Source organism: Myotis myotis, unplaced genomic scaffold (assembly GCF_014108235.1).
Source record: "Myotis myotis isolate mMyoMyo1 unplaced genomic scaffold, mMyoMyo1.p scaffold_m19_p_2, whole genome shotgun sequence".
In the NCBI taxonomy this organism is placed as follows: domain Eukaryota; kingdom Metazoa; phylum Chordata; class Mammalia; order Chiroptera; family Vespertilionidae; genus Myotis; species Myotis myotis.
The window spans coordinates 9910440-9931987 of NW_023416324.1; the positions used below are offsets into that span (position 1 = coordinate 9910440).

Genomic DNA, 21548 nt, shown 5'->3' on the forward strand with positions numbered 1-21548 from the left:
CAAACTGTCACTTAAGGTAATTATAAAAATAATGTTGGCCGCAGGTTCCTTTACAAGAAAGCCAAGAGAAAGAACAGAAGCAGAGTAAATGTGGGGAGGTGCTCATAGCTGGGGCCGGGCAGCGGGGCGGCGTCACTCACTTGCCGGAGCCAGTTGTTGTGGCCCAGTTTGAGATCCAAGGGGGAGGTCCTCTTTCCCCGACGACTCAGGAACTGCTTCCACCTCCACACGTACTTCTCAGTCAGATAGAGATGGTGGAGCTCCGACTTGCTTGGGGACTTCCCATTGCCATCTACCCCTGGAAGGCAAAAGGGTACAGGGGGAAATAAGGAAAAGAAAGTGACAGAAGAGGGGGGATTTAGGGCTGTCAGGACAGGGGTTGGAGGGACTGATTTCCCCAGTCTTGAAGAAACAAGCACACCTCTGATAGGAAGACACTTCTTCCAGGCTTCATAGGATGCCTTGGGGTCTCTCTTGAGCCACAGCTGAGCCTGGGCATGGATCTCATTGCAGTAAGGCTTGACTGTAGTGAGGGCCTCCACGGGGACATCCTACAGGAGGAGAGTGGAACAAAGGGAAAGCGTGAGGCCAACTTGAGCCACAGCTCCGACAGTGGCATTGGCACCCCAAGGGGACATGTGCAAAGGCAAGAAGATCAGAAGGATCAACAGTCACATCTTTATCCCAAATACGTGTTCCTGTTAAAGCATTCTGAGCCAATAATTTAGCAGTAGCATCTTCACACTGAGATTAAGGCCACTGATTTGATTGTGCAAGGTAAGATGTAGCTGCCTCCTACAGACAATTCTATAGTCACATACACTAATTCCTATCCCCAAGCTGACTGGCAGTTTCCCAACATAAATCTTCAAGGGGTCACTGGGCAGCCTCCAGAATTTAAAGGGCCACTACTAACCAGAACTCGAAGCCAGTGGTTCTCAAACTTTTTGGCTTCAGGATCTCATTACTCTCTTAAAAAAACCCATTACCTATTAATCTAAATGACGTTTTTTACATTTTTCAAAACAAAAGTAATCTAGAGAAAGGAATGGCACAGTTTTCTATTTTTAAAAATAATTTAATGACTGCCTTAATAAGACAGCTGGAGTCTCATATCGGCTTCTGCTTCCAAACAGTAGTGACATGCTGTTTGGGTTAAGTATATGAAAAACACCTAGCCCTACACAGATATATAGCTGGGAAAGAGAAGAAAATATTTATAGCTTTCCAATTAATTTTGAATTTTTTTCTTTGATACTATACCGAAATTCAACAAATTATAGGTTCTTAAAGACTGACTGCAATGTGGAATCTAAAACCAATCAATAAACTTTTCATATTCCATCACACTAAAATTCGTCTTTTACCTATGCATGATTCTGTAACATGCACTGGTCATTTGGAAAATACATCAATTCCTCTTCAAGTGACAGGCTCACTTTATTCATTTGTCAAGAAAATGTCTGCCTGGCACCAATTCTGAGCAACCACATTTGCCTGTCAGTTGTCCTTGCAAGCACAGATGGTTCCGGAAAAGGCACTGGTTCAGCTGGCATCTCCAACAATCACACACACGTTTCCTCAAGACAACCTTGCACTTTGGAGTGACGCAGAAGCGCTTTGTGCGTACTTCCCACTGTCCCACTGAACAGTAAGGAGATCAGTACTCAAGAGTCGAGATTCACTAATTTAATCAGGAAGCTCTGAAATGAAACTGCATGGCAGTGAAGAGCCCGTGAAGCTGGTGCTGCTGCCTCTTCTGCTAAGACACCAGCAGTCTTACCAGCAGTGACTGCACCATGGGCACAAACATCCATGGAGTGCAAAGGGCAAATTGTGACTTAGGGTAATTATAAAAATAATGTTGGCTGCAGATTTCTTGAATGTCTTGGGAATTGTGGGCTGCTCTCTCTGGGCTATAACTAAGCATCAGGCCTTAGAGGGTAAGAACTCTGGAGAAATATTTCACCTTACACTGTGGATAAAATGAGTTATGTGCGAATGAGGTTCTTCTATGCAACAAGAACCAATTTCACTTGCTGGGAATCAGGTCTGAGGGGAAATAAACCTTCATCACAGGGAAGGAAGGATGGTATCTCAGTCCCGTCTTTCCTGAGGACTGTCTCGGCAGCCCAGGACAAAGGAAATGTAGTAAACTGTTCAACAGCAGCCTCCTCCCTACTGTTTGCCACTCTGAAAGCAACCTTCCTGCAATGAAGGCTCTGTCTCCCATCAAGGGACTCTATCATGATGGAGCAGGTCTTGGAATGGCCCAAGAACCACAACTAAGGGTTACAGGCAGCTAGCCTCAGGCATGGCTGAGAGAAAAATTATAGTGTGTTGCCGGGAGCCGGTCCATCCTTGCTGTTTCAAGGGACCTGGCATATATGGCATACTGTTCTTAATATGTTTGCTCACCTTCTTGGCACTATGTGTTTTAACCAAGGTCTCTGAGAAAGGTTGTTTCCCCAGGTAGGGATTTTCCCCTGAAGTTAGGGAGGGAATAAAACCTCTTAACTAGTGCCAGGTGGGTAATTAATCACTTTAACTACGAACAATCATGCTTAAGCTACATAATCTTTACTCCCTGGAATGGAGATAAGAAACGCCCTAACCTTTGTAATAGAGATTGGTAGGATTGAATCAACTGGTATAAATACAGATGTAGTAAGACAGCAAGAGACAGAACTTAGAATACGGAACCAAGAGAGACAGAACCTAGGCACAGAACCTACACAGAACGTTCTCTAGAGACAGAAGAACTTCGCTGGAGAGAACATGGCAAAAGATCCTGGACTGAACCTGACTACAGAAATTGGCAAGAGAACCTGACTAGAACCTGGTGACTGAACCTGGCTGGAGAACCTGGACAGAACCTGGCTGGAGAACCTAGCGAGGGAACTTGGCTACAGAACCTGGCTGGAGAACCTGGCTGGAGAACCTAGCAAGACAACATGGACAAAGAACCTGGCTGGAGATCCTAACCAGAACCTCACTGGAGATCTTGACCAGAACGTGGCTAGAGAACCTTGCTATGATGATCATCTGAACGCCCTCTCCGTGTCATTCCTTCTTCACTAACTCCGTCCACACCTTTGGGGACCCCTGGACCTGCTGGGGTTGGACCCCGGCAGTGTGTACAGCAGGTACAGGCAAGTCGATCTGTGGCTTGGCTAGTTATTTTAGGGTAAGAACTTGGCTTTATTCATTCACTTAACAATAATTTACTGAGTGGCTATTATATGCTGGATACACACTATGTACTGGACATAAAAAATTATTAGTAAGAGAGTCCCTGGATTCAAGGCACTTGCAGCCAGCCTAGCAGAGAAGTGGATCTTCTGAGGAGCAGCTAAGGATCAAAGGAGCATTCTAGGCAGAGAAGACAATATACAGCCACAGCTAACATTTATTAAGGACTAACTTGGGCCAGACTCTGCTCTGAGAATTTGATCTTCATTAAGTCATTTATTCTTTGCAACATTTCAAGGTGGACACTCTATCCCATTTTACAGATGGAAAAAGTGAGGAACTAAGTTAAATAACTTCCCAAGGTCAGATACTGGTAAATGGAAGACATCCCTGCACACACCGCATGGCAGAGGCACAGAGGCGGGAAGAACACCACGCTGTCCGGGAGCTGCAAGTCACCTGTCGTGAAGGCAGAAAGAGGTAGTCCTCCACGTCAACCACTTTGTTCTCTGTACGTGTGTGTGTGTATTTTTAAAATATTTTTATTGATTTCAGAGAGGAGGAGAGAGATAGAGACATCAATGCTGAGAGAGAATCATTGATTGGCTGCCTCCTTCATGCCCCCAAATGGGAATCCAGCCCGCAACCCAGGCATGTACCCTGACTGGGAATAGAACTGTGACCTCCTGGCTCATATGTCGATGCTCAATCACTGAGCCACGCTGGCCGGGCTATATTTTTGTGCTTATTTTACCCTTGACTTTCCTCTGAGAAACCTTCTCAAAAACCCCAACCCATCTCTGCTGAACTGCGGCAAAGGAAGCAATGGTGCCCCCTCCCCCAGGTCAGGGGAGCTCAGATAGGGCAGAGCACAGTGCTGGCTGGGGCATGGTGAGGGCTTCCACCCTAACCTTCCCTCAGAGACTCCCCACCCAGTACCTTGTTCTTCTTGCTGGTTGGAGCAGGTGGTTTAATCAGCTTCTGTAAGATCCGCAGGCACATGAGGGTAATGTTCTCAACAACCACGGGGGTCTTAATGTTCACAGCCATGAGGAAAAGGCTGAGAGCTAGGGTCAGGAAGGAAGGCAGAGTCAGGAACATAAAACACCTCGCACCTGCTCCACAAGGCTGTCCAAGTGTAGGCCCCCCACCCCTTCCTCTCTGTGGCTGGGACTGCACCTGAGGCCTCCTTTCCTTTCTCTGAAAAGCTCCTAACCAGATTTCCCCAAACTCACCACAGCGCAAACGGAGCTCCCAGCAGCTGTCCTCCTTCGAGATAGAATCTGTCAGCAGCAGCATTTCATACTGAAGGCTACTTGCCTAGGAGGCCAACGGGAAGAGGCATGAGTAGAGAAGGATCTGAGAGTCAATCCCAGGACTGGCTACGGCCGAACTCTGACCCAGGCACTAAGAACTAACATTTTTGGTCATAAGTGGCATCATCAGAGAGAGAAGGGAGAGAGGGAGGCCCTTGTACTCCAGATGGCAGACCACCCACTTCTCTTTTCTGTGTGGATTTGGGTCTAACCTGGCAAAATCACTCTGGGACATGAGCTCTGCCAGCAAACATGCTGTTCAGTCATGACAATGGGACTGGCAGGGAGGAAGCGAGGGAACGAAGAAGGAAAGTGAGGGAGGAGTCAGAGGGGACACCTGTCCTGCTCACCAGATCAGGATTGGCCCAGTGGCCCTTCAGGGCTGTGGAGACTTTGCCAATGATCAGATCGTTCATTTGCTGGGTGGCTTCTGGATTGTCTCTGCAGAAGCAAAAAACAGGGTCTCGTTACTCACCACTGGCTGTGCCCCTTCTTCCCACCTGAAGGAGCCCAAATAAGAGGAAATTGATGTCTAGGGCTACCTGGCCTTCCCAGGGGCAACTACAGGGTTAGCCCACAAGACCCTTGTGTGTAGTAAAAAGCACATGTCACAGCAGCCTTTCCTGGGAGACCGACTGGGGAGGAGCAGCACCAACATAGGGGAGATTGTGTCCCCACCCATGTCCCAGGCTGCAGAGCGCTCAAGTACCAGGTGGTGTATCACAGTCGCCAGATCTAGGCATTCATACTCAAGTCTTGGCCACAACTCTTTCCTTATCTTCTCCAACTGCCTCCATTTCCCACAAGGCATCCATGCCCCTTTGTAATAATGTCTACATTAACTATCACACAAAAAACTAAGTTGTATCATATCACTTTCTTGCTTTCCAACACTTTCTAAATAAAATCCAAAGTCCTTAAAATGGCCTACAAAATCCTTCAGGATCTGGCCCCTAGAGACCCCTCACTAATTCCCACTCCCCCGTTTCCCCCACGGTGCTTCCCTCCAGCTACATGGGCCTCCCTGTTGTTCCTCCTCCATTCCTGACACAGCCCTGCCTCTCAGTCTTCCACATGTGTTTCCTATGCATGTAGCACAGCTTGCTCCTACTTTACACAGCTCTTTACTCAAGTATGACACCCTCAGAGGTCTCCCTGGACCACCCTATCCTACACAGCAACCTCTTCCACAATGAGGGTCACCACCCCAGCTTTACGTCTCCTCACAATCTAGCCTCCTGACACTGTGCTGTGGAATTATCTGTCCAATGCAGTTCTCCCCTCTAGAATGTAGGCTCCATGAGGACTGGGACTTCATTTCATTTACCATTGTAACCTCAGAGTCTAGCACAGTGCCTGGCTTTCAGCAGATGGTCAATAAATATTTGCTAAATGAGTGAATAAACAATACAATATTTACCAACCACCCAACCCTTCCCAGAGTTTGTTATATACTCAGTATATATCCACATCCAGCTCTGGGCACTGTATCGGCATTCTTTAAGTACTCAACAAACAGGAGTTATTACACGAATTATTTCCATTTCATCTCACCATGAATCTTGAAGGTATTCACTATTGTCAGTATTTTTCAGATGAAGAAAACTTGGGCTCTAGGAGTTAAGTAATTTGTCTAAGGCCCACAGTACAAAATACCAGATACTAAGCCTGGGTCTTTCTGACCCAGAGTCCAAGTTCTTAACCACTAGGCTCCACTGTCCTCTTTTGGGTGAGTTTTAAGTTCAAGTGCCCAGTCACTCCCTTCTCCCCCTCACCAGAACTCAGAGACCATTTCCTCAGGAAACCCCACTGAAACCAACAAGCCCAGTATAAGCCAATTACACTACTTACACAGGGTTTCAAACATCCGTAAGTTCATTCATCTACACCAGCGGTTCTCAACCTGCGGGTCGCGACCCCTTTGGGGGTCGAATAACCCTTTCACAGGGGTCGCCTAAATACATCCTGCATATCAGATATTTACATTACGATTCATAACAGTAGCAAAATTACAGTTATGAAGTAGCAATGAAAATAGTTTTATGGTTGGGGGTCACCACAACATGAGGAACTGTATTAAAGGGTCGTGGCATTAGGAAGGTTTGAGAACCACTGATCTACACCCTGGACAGTTCCCCATTTTCTCCTCCATGATAAACTAGCCAAACTGTCTGGCAATGAGAAGCATACTCTCTGCACCCTCTAGTGTTCCCAGCATCACTGCTGCCATCAACCCTGGTGTCAGCAGGAATCACTAGCCCCACCACGATGCAGGCAGACTGACCGAGTCAAGAGGCACATGAGCTGGCGGACCTCCTCCCGCATGGCCGCAGAGCCTCGGCGGAGATTGTAATCAAAGAGCTCCCGGATTAGGCCTTGGGAGACGAGGATGTGCCTCAGGGCTGGATTGGAGGCCAGGGCCCGGAGCAGGGTGATACAATGTTCAGTGACGGCCGAGGCACAGCCATAGCACTTGGTAGAGGACGTGTGGCCACAGCTCAGGACGGATAGGGCCCGGTACTGGCTGGCAGTGAAGGTGGGCTGCACAGACGTCCGGGAGGACTTGGTGGCCGCTTCCCTCTGCTGTAGGTCATATTCCAACAACTCTTTGCGTGAAGCAAATACTTTCTAAGGAAAAAAAGACAAAAGAAAAAGAAATTAGCAATTAAAATAAGGAGGAAGAGGAAGTTAACTAGAAAGCTTTGGTTTGGAAAAAAAACTTTTACATGTATTTCTAATTTAACCTTCTTGATAATCCCACCAGTTAGATACTTTATCCCCATTTTAGAGAGATGGAAACAGGCTTAGAGGGATTGGCTTGACCAAGGTAAGGGGCAGAGTCAGAATAGCCTCTGATCACAGGCAGATGCTTTTAATTCCATTGTCAGATTCTCAAAAAGAACAAAGACAAAGGTCAGAACCGCAGGTACATGTGGCAAAGAAGGCACACCAGCAATCTCGGTGGCAAGGATACTAGCTGCTCTCGTCTACAGGCAGCCTCCCATTCCACGGAGATCAATATTCCACCATTATATGGCCCATCCTGGTTGAAGGGAGTTGTCTAGCCTGCCAAAATGGCATATGTCAAAAAAGGAAATAGAATCTTGGCACTGGATTTTTTAAAACTCATCATCAAGGATCTGAACTGCTGGACAAGAGCAGTAGGGCTGCTTTGAAAGCAATTCCCAATAGCACACTCTAAAAGCGCTCCCATTTCTCTACCTGAATGATTTTGGAGAGTTCATCGAAAGAGTTCTTGCAATCTCCACAGTACTCCTGAGCCAACTGCAGGATGTAACGATTCACACTGGCTGAAGTGGAGCTGATGCCCCCAGCCGAGCCCGAGTCATCCTGCAATCCAAGAGGGAAGCTGTCAGCCTTCCACTGAGAGATCGTCTTACCTGGGACAGTCTTCTGATCATGACCCTCTTCAAATGCCCCTTGCAATCTGGGATTACCTGCGGCTTCTCAGGAGCTGCCTCATTCACTTTGCAGAGCAGGTTCTCCAGCTGTGGCCGATGTCCCATCAGCTGATGATATACTCGATCAGCTTTGTCCAAAAGTGTATTGATGTTGGAAACAGCCTAGACAGGAAAAGACATGGATGAGCGCACAAAGGCTTTCCATTGTGATGGCTTTCCCTGAGGGATCTGTTCACTGAAACACTTCCTATAGGGCAGGTACTGTGCTCCATACATTCTTTCTCTTCTTCAGAATAATCCTGTGGGGCAGGCACCTTATTTCTAATTATTTTTAATAAAATTCTATGTACATATATAATACCACATACATATAAACATGCAATGCTGGAAAGTGGTTTATGGCAGGTCACACAGTATTAAAATGTACAGCTGGAATTGGAATTTTGGTCCTTTGACTCCAAAGCCCTCCCCTTTTCACTCCTCTAAAATCCAATCCCATCACATCATGCTGGCTGAGAAGTGGCCCCTGAATAGTCTTAATACTGAGGGAAGACCCACAGCTGCAGTATGAAGCAGTCCATGGAAAAAATGCATGGCAAGCCACCCGGTTCCTTTCCACCTTTCCAAATCTAAAGTTATTTGCCCCTTGAGATATTCTAGTTTATTACCAACGTATCTCCAAAATCCTAGGCCAACCATGTGTTTCAATAGATCTCACTTCATTATTTGCTTCCACCCAAAAGCTTGGCCCTGAAAATAGTCCTGAGTTGAGGAAGATTGGGGCTTGAAGGGAAAGCACACATCCTACACCAGCTGTAGAGAAAGCTCAGATCAAAGCCTGAGTCTAGGACAGAAGTGGCCTCACCTTCTTCCGGTCTTCTTCATTCTCAATGGGATCCACTGCACAGCAAGGCTTGGCATAGAGCATGAAGTCGAAGCGAGCATATTTACAGAAGCCACAGGCATTGCAGAGGAAGGGATCCTTTTCATCATAATTGATGGATCTGAAGAACCAAAGTGTCTGGGTCAGGGGAGCAGCAGAAGTTTGGTGGTGTAGGGATGACCCAGGGAGGAAACGGATTTTATCATGTCTATTCTCTATGACTTAAGCAACCAGATAACAAGAAAGGAAGACCAAGAACTAAACTTAGAGACCCCCCCCCCCCCACCCATCACAGGTTGGGCAAACATACACACACACACACACACACACACACACACACACACACACTCCACTCTTCCCCGTCTCCCTCCTTCTCTACCTTTGTACTTCACATTCTACATACCCATAATCCTCTAACTCAGACACTGAAATTGCCCACACTGACTCTTAACAGAAAGATACAAAGAATGTTCATGGCCCTAGCCCGGCGACAACTACTCATTTACCTGCATTTGTGACACTGGTAGACATTCTCTCCACAGTTGCCGCACACCCCTGGGTTGGCAGGGACGGAGGCACTACAGCGTGGGCACTGCAGGGTCTCTGTGGAAGCCTGGTAGTTTTCATAGAAGTCTGCAAACTCAATCATCAGATTGGAAGCCACAATGGGCAAGGGCAGGTCAATCTTCACCTCTGTCTGCCCAGGGGTCAGTTGAACCTTCTTGGCTTTGTGCCAGCGAGCAGGCCTAAGAGAGACAGTGTCAGATAGAGGGACAGAGACCTGACAGCCTCTCATTTAAGGCTCAGTGATGACGGTCTGATGAGATAAAGATTGTTCCTATATATTTTTCTAGGGCAATGAAGTGGTTACTCTAAGAGCAGGACATCTGGCAAATAATAGCACCCTAATTTTTAAAATACTTTCTACTACCCTTTCTCTATAAGAAAGGATAGAACATACAAGTGCTTTAAGATGTTCCATATGGCCCTGACTGGTTTGGCTCAGTAGATAGAGCGTCGGCCTGCAGACTGAAAAGTCCCAGGTTTGATTCCAGTCAAGGGCATGTACCTTGGTTGCGGGCACATTCCCAGTGGGGGGGGTGTAGGAGGCAGCTGATCGATGTTTCTCTCTCATCAATGTTTCTAACTCTCTATCCCTCTCCCTTCCTCTCTGTAAAAAAATCAATAAAATATATTAAAAAAAAAAAAAAAAAAAGATATCTGTCTCAGTAAAAGTCAGCACTGTTAGTAACCTGCTAGTACCTTCTTTAGCCCATGTATGACTTGCCCCGATTCAAACACTGGCATCGATGAGCTAGAAAGACCCAACGTCAGCACATACAGAGGGAGGCACCATGCAGAAACGGGAAGGACTGTGTACTGGAAAAACTTCTGGAGAAATACTGCCTGCTCTGTGAGCAAGAGAATAGCATCTAAATCCAAAAAATGACAACTGCTTCCCAATGTGGACCGTTTTATATAAAAATGAAACTGCTCTAGGTTAACCTGGGTATGAGAAACCTGGCGTGCCCCTCACTAAGCTTCCCCTCCCTAGGCAAGCTGTTGATGAACTTCCATTGACCCCGAGGGCGCCCTGGACATGATTTTAGAATAACCTTTGTTGACATCCTTAGGAACTGGCATTTTACTTTTGTCCCCCTGTCACGACTGAAGTGGATAAGAGGATATACTGGACCTCTAGGGATGCGCTACTTTACCGGATCCCAACAATCAAAGGCAACAACAGGTGGGAAGCCTTACCAGCGCCCCCCACCCCCAAGTCCAAAGAGCCCGTACTTGTTTTTCAGCTCCACGATGGCCTGCACAGTTCGGTTGTTGTAATAGAGGTTGATAGTTCGCACCATCTTGGTCCGCTTCAAGTCTCCAATTTTCACCGTCACTTTGCTGATGGTGTGGCTGCCAATGAGCTTCACTACCTGCTGGGTGGTGGTGTACCGGGTGTCCACTTTAATGGAAGACAGCTTGATATACTAAACACAAGAGGACACACAAAACACTGTATTAGTTCAAGGCTAACGGCTCATCCTGTCTTCTTCAAAATTCATCACTGTAACCCACTCTTCATCCATGGATGAAATTTCTATTTAAGGTAACAAGTGTAGCAGGTAAGGATTCATACCCCTGGCGACCAAGCATTAGGAGAACACCTATGCAGTAACAACCAATCTCTGGAAGTAAGAAACCCACTGGCTCTGTGAGCCTCAGGACCATCCACGTTGAAGATGTCACTTACACAAAACGGCACTTCTGGATTATTACACACCAGGCAGGGATCACTCTCCAGGTAATAGCCATCAAACTCCACTAAGCCAGACAAGGTGCTAAAGAAGAAACCAGTCTCAGCATATACGGAAATTTTCATCTTAGAAACACTGAGCTTCATAAAGAAGCCATGAAAAGGCCATGGCTCAATATTCCCCAAGGCAATCCCCACCCTAGTAAGAACATAAAGACATGTGAGAAATGCCAACAGGGTTGAGAAGTTATAGGAAGGAAATTTCAAATCGAAGTTTCCTGTTTCTGAGCTGTCCCGAGGTCAGGGGGAATCCTAAAAAGTTTACGGTTTGACTCAGAGTCACAATTAAACATAGTAAACATCATTGAATTATATATTTAAAATAGGTGAATTCTGTCCTATGGAAACTATACCTCAATAAAGTTATAAGGGAAAAAAAGAATAGTCACTATTAAACCTTGGAAACAATAAATTGTCAGTTTAAACCAATGTTCTCTTTCAAAAAGTTTTTTTTAATGCAGCCATTTTCTGTAAACTTGTCTTATTTTATTTACACTTAGACTCTGGAAACTAGAAATCTTTTTAAAAAAATGACTGCTTACCAAACCCAAATTCAGCAATTATATTTTGAGTAACTTCTATGTGCCAGGCCCCAGCTACGAGGGAGGGATTCAAAGACCAACTAGACGGGGCACATTGATTCGCATGTTAGAGCCAATCACTGTTGAGAGAGCAGTTTGGCTGAGCTTCAATAGGGAGAAAGCAGAACAGAGCTCACTTGTAAATGTTGGAGTTGGGATGGTTGGTCAGAATATGGTTTTGAGTCCGCAGAATCTCCACAGCCTTCTGTGAATATTCCTTCAACTGAAACAGAAGTCAATAAAGGACCACAGTTAAAGCCCCAGGGAAGTCTGACTGGAAAAGACTTGTCTTCTGCTTTCTAGATAATACCGCCCCAGAAGTACCAGACTTCTCAGCCTCCATCAGAATCACACAAAGTTGGGCCTAATTCCTAATCGTTTAAAGGATTCTATCTTCTTTAGAAGTTCCCACAATCTTATGATAGTCCATCTTTTTAGACCAAGTTTGATTCTCAAGGAGAAGCCATGAAAAGGTTATATAACTGCCCTAACCGGTTTGGCTCAGTGGATAGAGCGTCGGCCTACGGACTGAAAGGTCCCAGGTTCTACTCCGGTCAAGGGCATGTACCTTGGTTGTGGGCACATCCCTAATAGGAAGTGTGCAGGAGGCAGCTGATTGATGTTTCTCTCTCATCAATGTTTCTAACTCTCTATCCCTCTCCCTTTCTCTCTGTAAAAATTCAATAAAATATATTTTTTAAAAAACTGAAAGGTCATAAAACTGCAGAAACACTCTGGGGAATGTAATCAGAGCTGTTAGAAACCCAGAGAAGCACTGTCTTTCCCAAGCAATTTTAATGAGTTGCATTTTCTTCCCGCTTGATCTACTTCTACTGGCTACACCAATTTCAGATTGTGCTTATGTGCTAGTGTATATTGTCTACATAGTATACACACTGGGAGTGCGTATGTGTTTTACAAGAGGTTTTATATATGCACCCCTTTAGGTGTTGGTCATAATGTCCTTAACTCAAGAGAAAAATGGTTAGCCCGGCTGGTGTGGCTCAGCAGTTGAACGTCGACCTATGAACCAGGAGGTCACAGTTCGATTCCTGGTCAGTTCGACACATGCCCAGGTTGCAGGCCCAGTCCCCAGTAAGGGGAGTGCAGGAGGCAGCCGATCAATGATTCTCTCTCATCACTGATGTTTCTATCTTTCTCACCCTCTCCCTTCCTCTCTGAAATCTATATATATATATGTTTTTTAAAGAGAGAGGGAAAAAAGGTTAAAATGACAAGTTAGCCCTTTTGATCATAAATCAACTGTTACCTTTTTCTCTGTTTGTGGAGTTTTCAAGGAGAAATATCCTAGTAGATCCACAAACTGGGCAGCCTTACGACCATAGGCTGGGAGTTCTGGCCATATGGACCACATCAGATCTAGCAGGAGCTCCTGTTGAGATTTGCTAGAGTTTCTGTAGATAAACGGCAGTTCATATTACCAAGCAGCAGAAAGCCCTGAGGTTCTTTATCAACAAGGCCCAGGTACTATTTTCTAGGTGTAGCTATTTCCCCATAACTATGAGTTAAGTTTGAATGGTTTTGTTGCTCTTTTGACAATCCATCCTAACAGATGTAGGACAGTCCTTTCCCGTCTTCGGGAGGCGGTCTATTCCCATCATCCAACATTACTCAATGGCAGTAACTAAGCTTTGTTAGCCTAACGAGTCAAGCCTGATCATTTTACAAATTTCTAGAAGCATAGCCTTCTTAGTGGGAAACAGATAATCTCTTGCTTAAAACATCAGTTTAATACTAAAAATCAGATAACTCAATGAAGAAATCTGTAATAGTTAAGAGGATGCTCAGGCTGGTATAAATATTGACACTGTGACCGTGAGCGTGTAACATAAAACCAAGCCAGAACTACACCGTCCACTCTGGTCCCAGATCCATGAAGACTGTTAAAACCGCCCTGGACCCTACCTGTAGATATGCAGTGTCAGGCAGTGGGCCTGCCAGCGCACCGAGGAAGAATTGGACTCTAACAGGAAGCAACGCAGAAATTGGACCAAGGTTTCCTTATCTGCAAATTTGTTCAGTTGGTTCACCAGAGCTGTGCACAGCTGGTCCTCCTGGCTGCCTGAGCTCTCACCTGCAAGATCAAGGCAAGAAGAATAGGGGGAAGTGGTCTAGAGTATCACAGCCAGCACTAGCATATACAGAGGGAGGAGAGGCTGTCCACGTCTAAATGTTGGAGCTAAATGGTTATAATTTGAAAACAACTTTCAGTTGCTTCCTGGGAGACAAAAGGTCAACCTCAAAAGAGACATATAATAATGCACCCCCCCAAAAGCAGAAAGTGCCTATAATTCGCCTGGCACTGAACAAACATAGTTACACTGGAGGAGAAATAACCTTTCGAAAGCTTGCTACCAAAAACAGTCAATATTACTACACACCTACTTGAACAGAGAAATTTGAATAATTAATTGAGAGGATGTGAACACATTCCTTGCTTTCCACCCCTGATCACCTGTCTCGGGTCACCAAGGACCATGAAAAGCGTTAAGCAGAAAGGCACTTGCATTTCTGATGGTGAGAAGTCAGGTAAAACAGGTTACATTTATAGAGCATTCAACAGTTTACAGGGCACATTTCACTTCACTTTGACAAACTTGCCACAGAACAATTGTTATTATTTCACAGAAAAAGGAACTTGGCCTAGTAAAAATGTTGTCTACTTTGACCTTTCCTATCACAGTCACTTAGGATGAGAAGGCACACTGTTCAAGGTGTCACCTTCAATGTAACTGAAAATGAGACCAAAAGTAGAGCCCTGAGGTCATTGGGTTTTAGGTCCCCTTTAAGTCGGGATGAAAGACACTTCAGAAGAGAATAAACCTTATGCTCCAGGAGAGACTAGAATATATCACCCTGGTCTCTTACCCTCTTTCTCCTTTTCCTTTTCTTCTTTCTTGCTCTTCTTAGTGGAGGACTTGGACTGTGTCGTGGCTTGTCCAGAGCTGGAGGCCACAGGGGCTGAGGAGGAACTGGAGGATGCTGTTGAGGCCGCCAGCGCGGCGAGCACTCTGCTGCCGCACAGAGCACAGGAGAGCAGCTGCAGCAGCACTGGACACACCCCCTCATCCACCAGGAAGCTGACTTGGAGAAGGAAGTACAGGACGGCTGCAGGCAGAGGAGAGGGGCTCAGCTCCAAGATGATGACAACTCAACTTACATGCAAGGACTAGAGCAACTTCTCCATATGGTCAGGACTGCCCTATTCCCACCAGCTCCTTCTCTAAGTTCTCTCTGCTGAGAGCTGCCAAGAAGAATTTACATCCTCTGAGGAAATACTGACAAGTATCGTAACACTATGTAGAGAATGGCTCCCAGCCACACTTCTTTGAATAAGATGATTCTGTAGACTCCATACACTCCTCTGTAGTTTTACTATCAGTCTAGAGGTCAGATACTCCTACTTGGTGCCCCTGTAGCACCCCAAATCTTATCTACTGACCCTTATCACTCTTTTAAGTTTTTACTTGTCTTCTTTGCTAGGCAAGAGTTCTGTCTACACTGTCATGCGCCACATAATGATTTGGTCAAGAATGGACTGCATATATGACGGTGATATACCACAGAGCCTAGGTGTGTAAAGGCTACACCATCTAGATCTGTATAAGTACATTCTATGATGTTCGCACAATGAACTGGCCTAATGACACACTTCCCAGAATGCCCAAGTTAAGTGGTGCATGACTACCTATCTTGGTCATGGCTTTATGTCTCTAGCATACAGCTTAGTCCTTGGCATATAGTAGCCTCAGTAATAGTTCCTGAAGGAATGAATGAATAATGCAATCAATAGGAGCAGCACTGCTTACAGTCGTCTTTGATGCAGAATTTCTGCCAGTTGATGGTTCGCTGGGCAGCAATCTCTGCACAGGCTTTCAGGTGCTCCATCTGAAATGGAAACCAATCACCAAAAATGAGTAACCCCGCCAAGCAGCCAACCCGGTACCACACCTGCTGCCTTGAGGGGTCATCATCTGGTTTGGATGCAAACAGAACACGGCCCTCTGTGCAAAGTTAATCTGGTGCGCTGATGAACCTGGGACCAAGGCACACACACAAGGCTCTTGCCACGCCTCCTAAGTTCAACTCCCCACCACACAACGGCCCTTTGTTTCCAGGCACCCTTCAGACTGCTTAATAATGCAGCAGGAGAGATGTTTTTCCATGACTTGGAAAACCACACAAGTTTACTTTTTTCTTACTAAAAGCACAACAGTAAGGACATTAGATTAGGAGTCTTTAATACTGAAGTTGTTCCTTCTAGATGCTCCTATAAAAAATATTCAATTTACTCCCCAAAGTCCAAACAATTTATCTTCAGGCAGTAAGGCATCATTTCTTTAGCATTCAAGGACAAAAATCAGAAATGTACAAATTTCAGGTTGATCCTGTCCATGACATGAATAAATAACAGAGGTAAAAAATCCAAGTCACCCCTCCTCATAAGAGATGAACCACAGCCAGGTAGGGGAGGGAATGTAAGGGGAAAATCTCAGACCCCGAAGCCAACTACACATGGTGGGGTAGCACCCAGTCAGGTATTACAGATTTTCCCTGATCCAACCCTGACCAGGATGTTCTCTAAATATCTAAAAGCCCTATCTACAACTCCATCTGGGTTACTTACTCAGCTGAGCTTCATCACATAGCCTCCCCACCCATCCACTTCCACCTCCTCTTACCAGGCTGATGAGTGTGTCGTACTGCAAGGCGGAGCCTGAGCTGGCTGTCACCACACTTGCCCGGAGGAATATCCCCTGTTCCTCTAGCAGCTTCTTGATCCCACGCACGTGGGAGTCCAAGGTGTGCAAATCTCGGAGCTGGCGGTACTTGTCCTTTGATCCACAGATGAAGAGCAGAAGTTTGCGGACTTGCCGGCGCACAAATGGCGTTTGCTGGATCATCAGGTACTTGAGGGGAAAAAACAACACAGTCAATGATTCTGGAACTATATATCTGTACCAGCCTCAGCTCCCTGGCTTTCCATGAGCTGTTATTGAAGACTGGTGATAGCCCTGGCCAGTCTGACCCAGTGGATAGAGTGTCGGCCCCTCGGACTCAGGTTTGATTCCAGTCAAGGGCACATTCCTCGGTTGCAGGTGCATGCAATCAATGTGTCACTCTCACATTGATGTTTCTCTCTGTCTTTTCCCTTTTACTCTCTCTAAAAATCAATGAAAGAATGTCCTCAGGTGAGGATTAACAAAAAAATAAATAAAATATAGCAGTTCTTTTAAAAAAAGGTAAAAATAAAAACTGGTAAGGGCCCCGGCTGGTGTGACCCAATGGATAGAGCATCGACCCACACACCGAAGGGTCTCGGGTTCAGTTCCCTATCAAGGGCATGTACCTGGGTTGCTGGTTCTCCTGCCCCAGTCAGAGTACATGTGCGAAGTAACTAATCAATGTTTCTCTTTCTCTTACCCTTGCATTCTCTCTAAAAATCAATGGGAAAAATATCCTCGTGAGAATTAACGAAACAAAATCAAAAAAACTGGTGAGAAACACAAACCAAACTATTTTCTTGTGGCCAAGCTAGCCTCTGGTGAACTTTAGAATTCCTTACAGGGGCCAGGAGACAGGCACAGAAAGAAAGAAGTCAAAGAGGGAAATACAGCAATATTACTGCTCCCCTTCTCAGAATACTTAGGAATCTATAGGGAAGCTGGCCTCCACTCTGGCCCATCGAGTGAAAATACAAGGGAAAAAAAACATTCCGAATCTCTCAGGTGAAAGAGATGGGGAAAGAGGTGAGGGTGATCATATATACACCTTGAAATGGTCATTTGGAGATTGCTAACAGATTATTCATCCTAGAGTTAATCTCACAATTGCTGTGGTTAATAACTATGCTCTCCCAGCTGGCTCCAAACTCACCCCATAATACCCTGCTGCTCTGCGGTGTCCAGTCCAGAATTATGCTAACTGCATTGTTTCTTTGCAACTGGCTCCCTCTTAGGTTCTGCCAATAGGGAGCACTAGAGGGACACTGGAAAGCAGGAGGAAAAGAAGGGACTTGCTTCTTCCTGTTTGCCTGCTATCCTAGCAACAGCCCCTCACCCTGAAGGCCTCTGTTATTTCTTCAGTATTCAAGGGCAAACCAAATGTTAATCACCAGCTTCTCTCAGTACTTCCAGAATCAACCACAACACTCCCCCTCTCCTCAGAGCTCCTGCACCCTCCTGAGATCCACTGGGCCTCCCTCTTCACACACAAGGCTGCTGGTAGCTCTGCTTGCAGTTACTATCTCTGTGTATCTCAGCATTCCCTTTCAATCTTTTTGCTATTTCAATGGCCATTTGACCAGTTCCCTATATTAAAATCTCTGTTAATTTAACTAGTATACGTTCTGTTTTCCAGACAGAGTCCGAAGTATTAAACTTGCCCATTATCATTGTGTGGGGAAAGTTAAATGAACAGATCAGAAACTAAAGTGGATAGCTTGCTTTGATGCACATCTCCCAGTTTCACCATATACAGGATAAGGCACAAGTAGGTTTACAGTAGTGTGTATGGAAAATAACACAATAATGAATAAATAATAATACAAGAAAAACTGTTTTGCATACAACTGTAAACGTGCCTTTGCCCCACCCTGTAGTCTACAGCACAGGGGTGAGACCTAGGGGAAACACTATGAGGGTTAGGGGTCCACAAAGGCAGTCACAGCTGATGTGCTCTCCTCCATTGGCACCGCCCCCTTCACTTACCTCTGAGAGAAAGTAAAACCAGGAATGATCAAAGACAGGAGGTGGGATTCGAGAACTGGTGTCAGCGATCTTTTTTATTTGGTATGGAAGCCTCAGTACCATCTCTGTTAGAAGCTGAGTATAGGCCTCAAACACATCAGCAGCATGACCCTGGGAGAAGAACATTTGTGTAAGAACCTGTGATTGGCAATTTCCATGACCACACTTAAGAAAAAGGCTGGTTTACTGCTCACTAGGCATACCTTAAGCTAGAGCTGGTCAATGGCTCCTTTTGAAGCCAGAACCATCACTGGCTGACAGTTTTGCTTACAAACCAAGCAAGGCCCCAGGCTCCTGGGCAATTTCATTACATGTAAAGGTTGCAGTGGAGATAGATCTCACTGCTCTTTTTTAAAAGTTCACTCTGGTTTTTAACACTGGATTGATTGTATTCTACTTACACAAAACCTAGAATTAGAAAATACTGAAAAAGCAGTAGCAGGAAAAGATTTGACTTTCTATGTGAGATATATTTCATTTCCTAGAACTAAAACTTCCATAATAACAAGAAATATTCAAATAAGCTAAGGGGGCCAGGATCACTAAACTCAGGCGAAATCCTGGGTTCACATCACACGGACAGGCAGGAGTACAGGGAGAGTTGAGGACAGTGGAAACAACAGCTATCCTGCAAGATGTGTGGTTTCCAGGAAGAGCCTGCATGTGTCTCCTATTCAATCACCAGTTATTTACCGGTTCTACGCCAAGCACTGGGAGTATAAAAGGGAGTAAGTATGATCTTTGCTGTGAGTTTGAAGGGGAGACTCCACATGCGTGACCAGGTAAACACTGTCTCAATCAGACTTGACAGTAGGGAAGTGTGTTTTAGGGAAGGTTTTCCCTAGGATCCAATGCTGGAACTGGGTCTTGAAGAAGAAATAGGAATTCGAGAAATGAGGGAACACAGGGATGCAGAGGAAGAAGAATTTCTGAAGTGACAGCATGAACAAAGCAACATGCCACGTGGGAAAATGCACACTTCAGTACGGCTGCATGCAGGGGTGCTGTAGGTACGAAAGCTAGGGAGTAAGATAGCTGGATCCTCAAAGAACTTTTTAGCCGAAAAGTAATAAAAAACCACCTAAGAGTTATTAAAAAGAGAAGGACATGATCAGATTCCTATTTTATGCTTGTTATACTCCTATATATTCAAAGCAGTTCTGAGTACGCAGTAAGCAGCACAGCTAGCCCAACCCATTTAGCTCCACTATATGGACTCAGCGGAATAGAAATGGTAATAATGAACATTTATTGAGCATCGGTATGTGCGAGGCACTGCACTTTACCTCATTCAATGCTCACGACAACCCTATAAAGAAGACACTGTGTACCGTCCTTTTCCAGGTATACAAGGCTTACTAAGTAAGGTTAGACCAGGGGTGGGCAAACTTTTTGACTCGAGGGCCACAATGGGTTCTTAAACTGGACTGGAGGGCCGGAACAAAAGCATGGATGGAGTGTTTGTGTGAACTAATATAAATTCAAAGTAAACATCATTACATAAAAGGGTACGGTCTTTTTTTTTTTTTTTTTTTTTTAGTTTTATTCATTTCAAACGGGCCGTATCCAGCCCGCGGGCCGTAGTTTGCCCACGGCTGGGTTAGACAGAACTTCTCCAAGCCTCTTGGCTAGTAAGTGAGAACAACTGTTACCAGGCTCACCTGATCAGAAGCCCATCTTCTAAACTAGCATGTTAAAAGACCTCTAATGACAGCATGTGACACACATGAGAACATAACCCACTACTGACAACACGACCTTGTACCATCTCATCTTTTTCTAAGGAGCTTAATGTGAAAGAGCCATGACTGTCTGATTTCACTCAATTCCTAAGGTTTACAAAGCGGCAGGACTCAGGATCCCAATAGAAGGGCATTTATTAAATCACACCAAGCGATGCAGGGAGCCCACCAAGGAATGCAGGCTCCCTCCTGCAGCTCCTCGCCCCCGCTCCTTCACTCTCCTCACTGAGTGCGCTCTGGATGAGGCACAGGAGCGGCTCTTTGTCCAGGGAAAGCCCTCACCTTCACATACTGGCGGAGGAAGAAAGGGCTCATGTCAGGTGGGGAGGAAGTAGTATGTGGTTTCAGCAACTGGCTCGCAGCCACGGGCTCCTCATCATTCTGTTGGCTCTTCCAATACTCCAGCAGGGATTTGAGCACGTGCAGGCAGTAGTCCACAGCCCCAGAGCTCAGCAGGGCTGCCGCGGTGGCACTGGAGATGAGGGAGGATGACTGGGAGGGAGAAGGTAAGAATGGCTTATAAATGCAGCTGGGTGTTGGAGTGAGGAAACACACTCACAGTAGAGCTAGTTGATCTCTTGAGTTAAAAGTTTCCCACTAGTTCAAAATTTCCCCAATTCCTTTGAATAACGGCATGGTAAGAGAAAAGAAACAAACACCAGTTCTCAACTCTAATCTCTCTACACACACATGCCAGAAGCCAAGAGGCAAGGGCCAGATAACTTTTCCACCTGGAGGGCATGGTTTTCTCTTTTTCTTTGGGCAACTAGAAAAAAAGACCATTTCAAGGAGAGAGAACTTGCCATTATAGGCACTTTTGGGCAACTCCACCCTCCCAATAGGGGCTCTGCTCATAGTACCAGCTTCCAAAGGAGATGGGGTAAGCAATCACATGAATAAAAAAGTAGGAGAAAAACTACTGTAAATAAAACCATTAGGAGAGCCTTGCAAATCCCAGCAAACCCCACAGCTCATAAGCTCATTAAGATCGGATGCAGTTCAACCTCATTTCTACCTTCTCTGCTTTGTGTTAATCTCCTTTCCACCACACACACTGCTTTCTCTGCTTTATTACCATACCTTATAGCAACATACAGTGGGGAATCCTCTTAGCCACTCCGCGCCTTGCAGAACAGTCCCCTGCCTTTTAATAATGAAACTTCCAAACCCTTTAACCCCTCCAATGGAGGGATTGTTGCAAAGAGCAGGACTTGGAAGGGATTCTGAAAAAGGTGGAAGCTCTGTTCTTGAAGAGGTGACAGCTTAGAATCTAACTCCTCTCAAGCAACAATGGCCTTATTCTGACTATCAGGACTATCACCTTT

The 21548-nt window shown here is 45.5% G+C and overlaps 1 protein-coding gene across 17 annotated transcripts in view; it reads right to left on the reverse strand.

Moving 5' to 3' along the window:
* UBR4 (ubiquitin protein ligase E3 component n-recognin 4) overlaps positions 1 to 21548 on the reverse strand; it is a 125082-nt gene that overhangs the window by 31103 nt on the left and 72431 nt on the right. For all 17 annotated transcript variants that reach the window (XR_004974000.1, XR_004974001.1, XR_004974002.1 and 14 more), the window contains 20 exons: positions 20506 to 20715; positions 18443 to 18592; positions 16415 to 16642; positions 15542 to 15620; positions 14601 to 14840; positions 13638 to 13806; positions 12982 to 13126; positions 11849 to 11934; positions 11068 to 11155; positions 10611 to 10804; positions 9320 to 9559; positions 8796 to 8934; positions 7967 to 8092; positions 7731 to 7859; positions 6793 to 7136; positions 4859 to 4949; positions 4428 to 4512; positions 4132 to 4259; positions 422 to 551; positions 141 to 298 (listed from right to left, as the gene is read on the reverse strand). Coding sequence is in view for 14 of the 17 variants with exons in the window: in XM_036349204.1 (XP_036205097.1) it covers positions 141 to 298; positions 422 to 551; positions 4132 to 4259; positions 4428 to 4512; positions 4859 to 4949; positions 6793 to 7136; positions 7731 to 7859; positions 7967 to 8092; positions 8796 to 8934; positions 9320 to 9559; positions 10611 to 10804; positions 11068 to 11155; positions 11849 to 11934; positions 12982 to 13126; positions 13638 to 13806; positions 14601 to 14840; positions 15542 to 15620; positions 16415 to 16642; positions 18443 to 18592; positions 20506 to 20715 (3159 nt within the window). In the remaining 3 variants the exon portion in view is untranslated. The remainder of the gene's footprint in view (positions 1 to 140; positions 299 to 421; positions 552 to 4131; positions 4260 to 4427; positions 4513 to 4858; positions 4950 to 6792; positions 7137 to 7730; positions 7860 to 7966; positions 8093 to 8795; positions 8935 to 9319; positions 9560 to 10610; positions 10805 to 11067; positions 11156 to 11848; positions 11935 to 12981; positions 13127 to 13637; positions 13807 to 14600; positions 14841 to 15541; positions 15621 to 16414; positions 16643 to 18442; positions 18593 to 20505; positions 20716 to 21548) is intronic.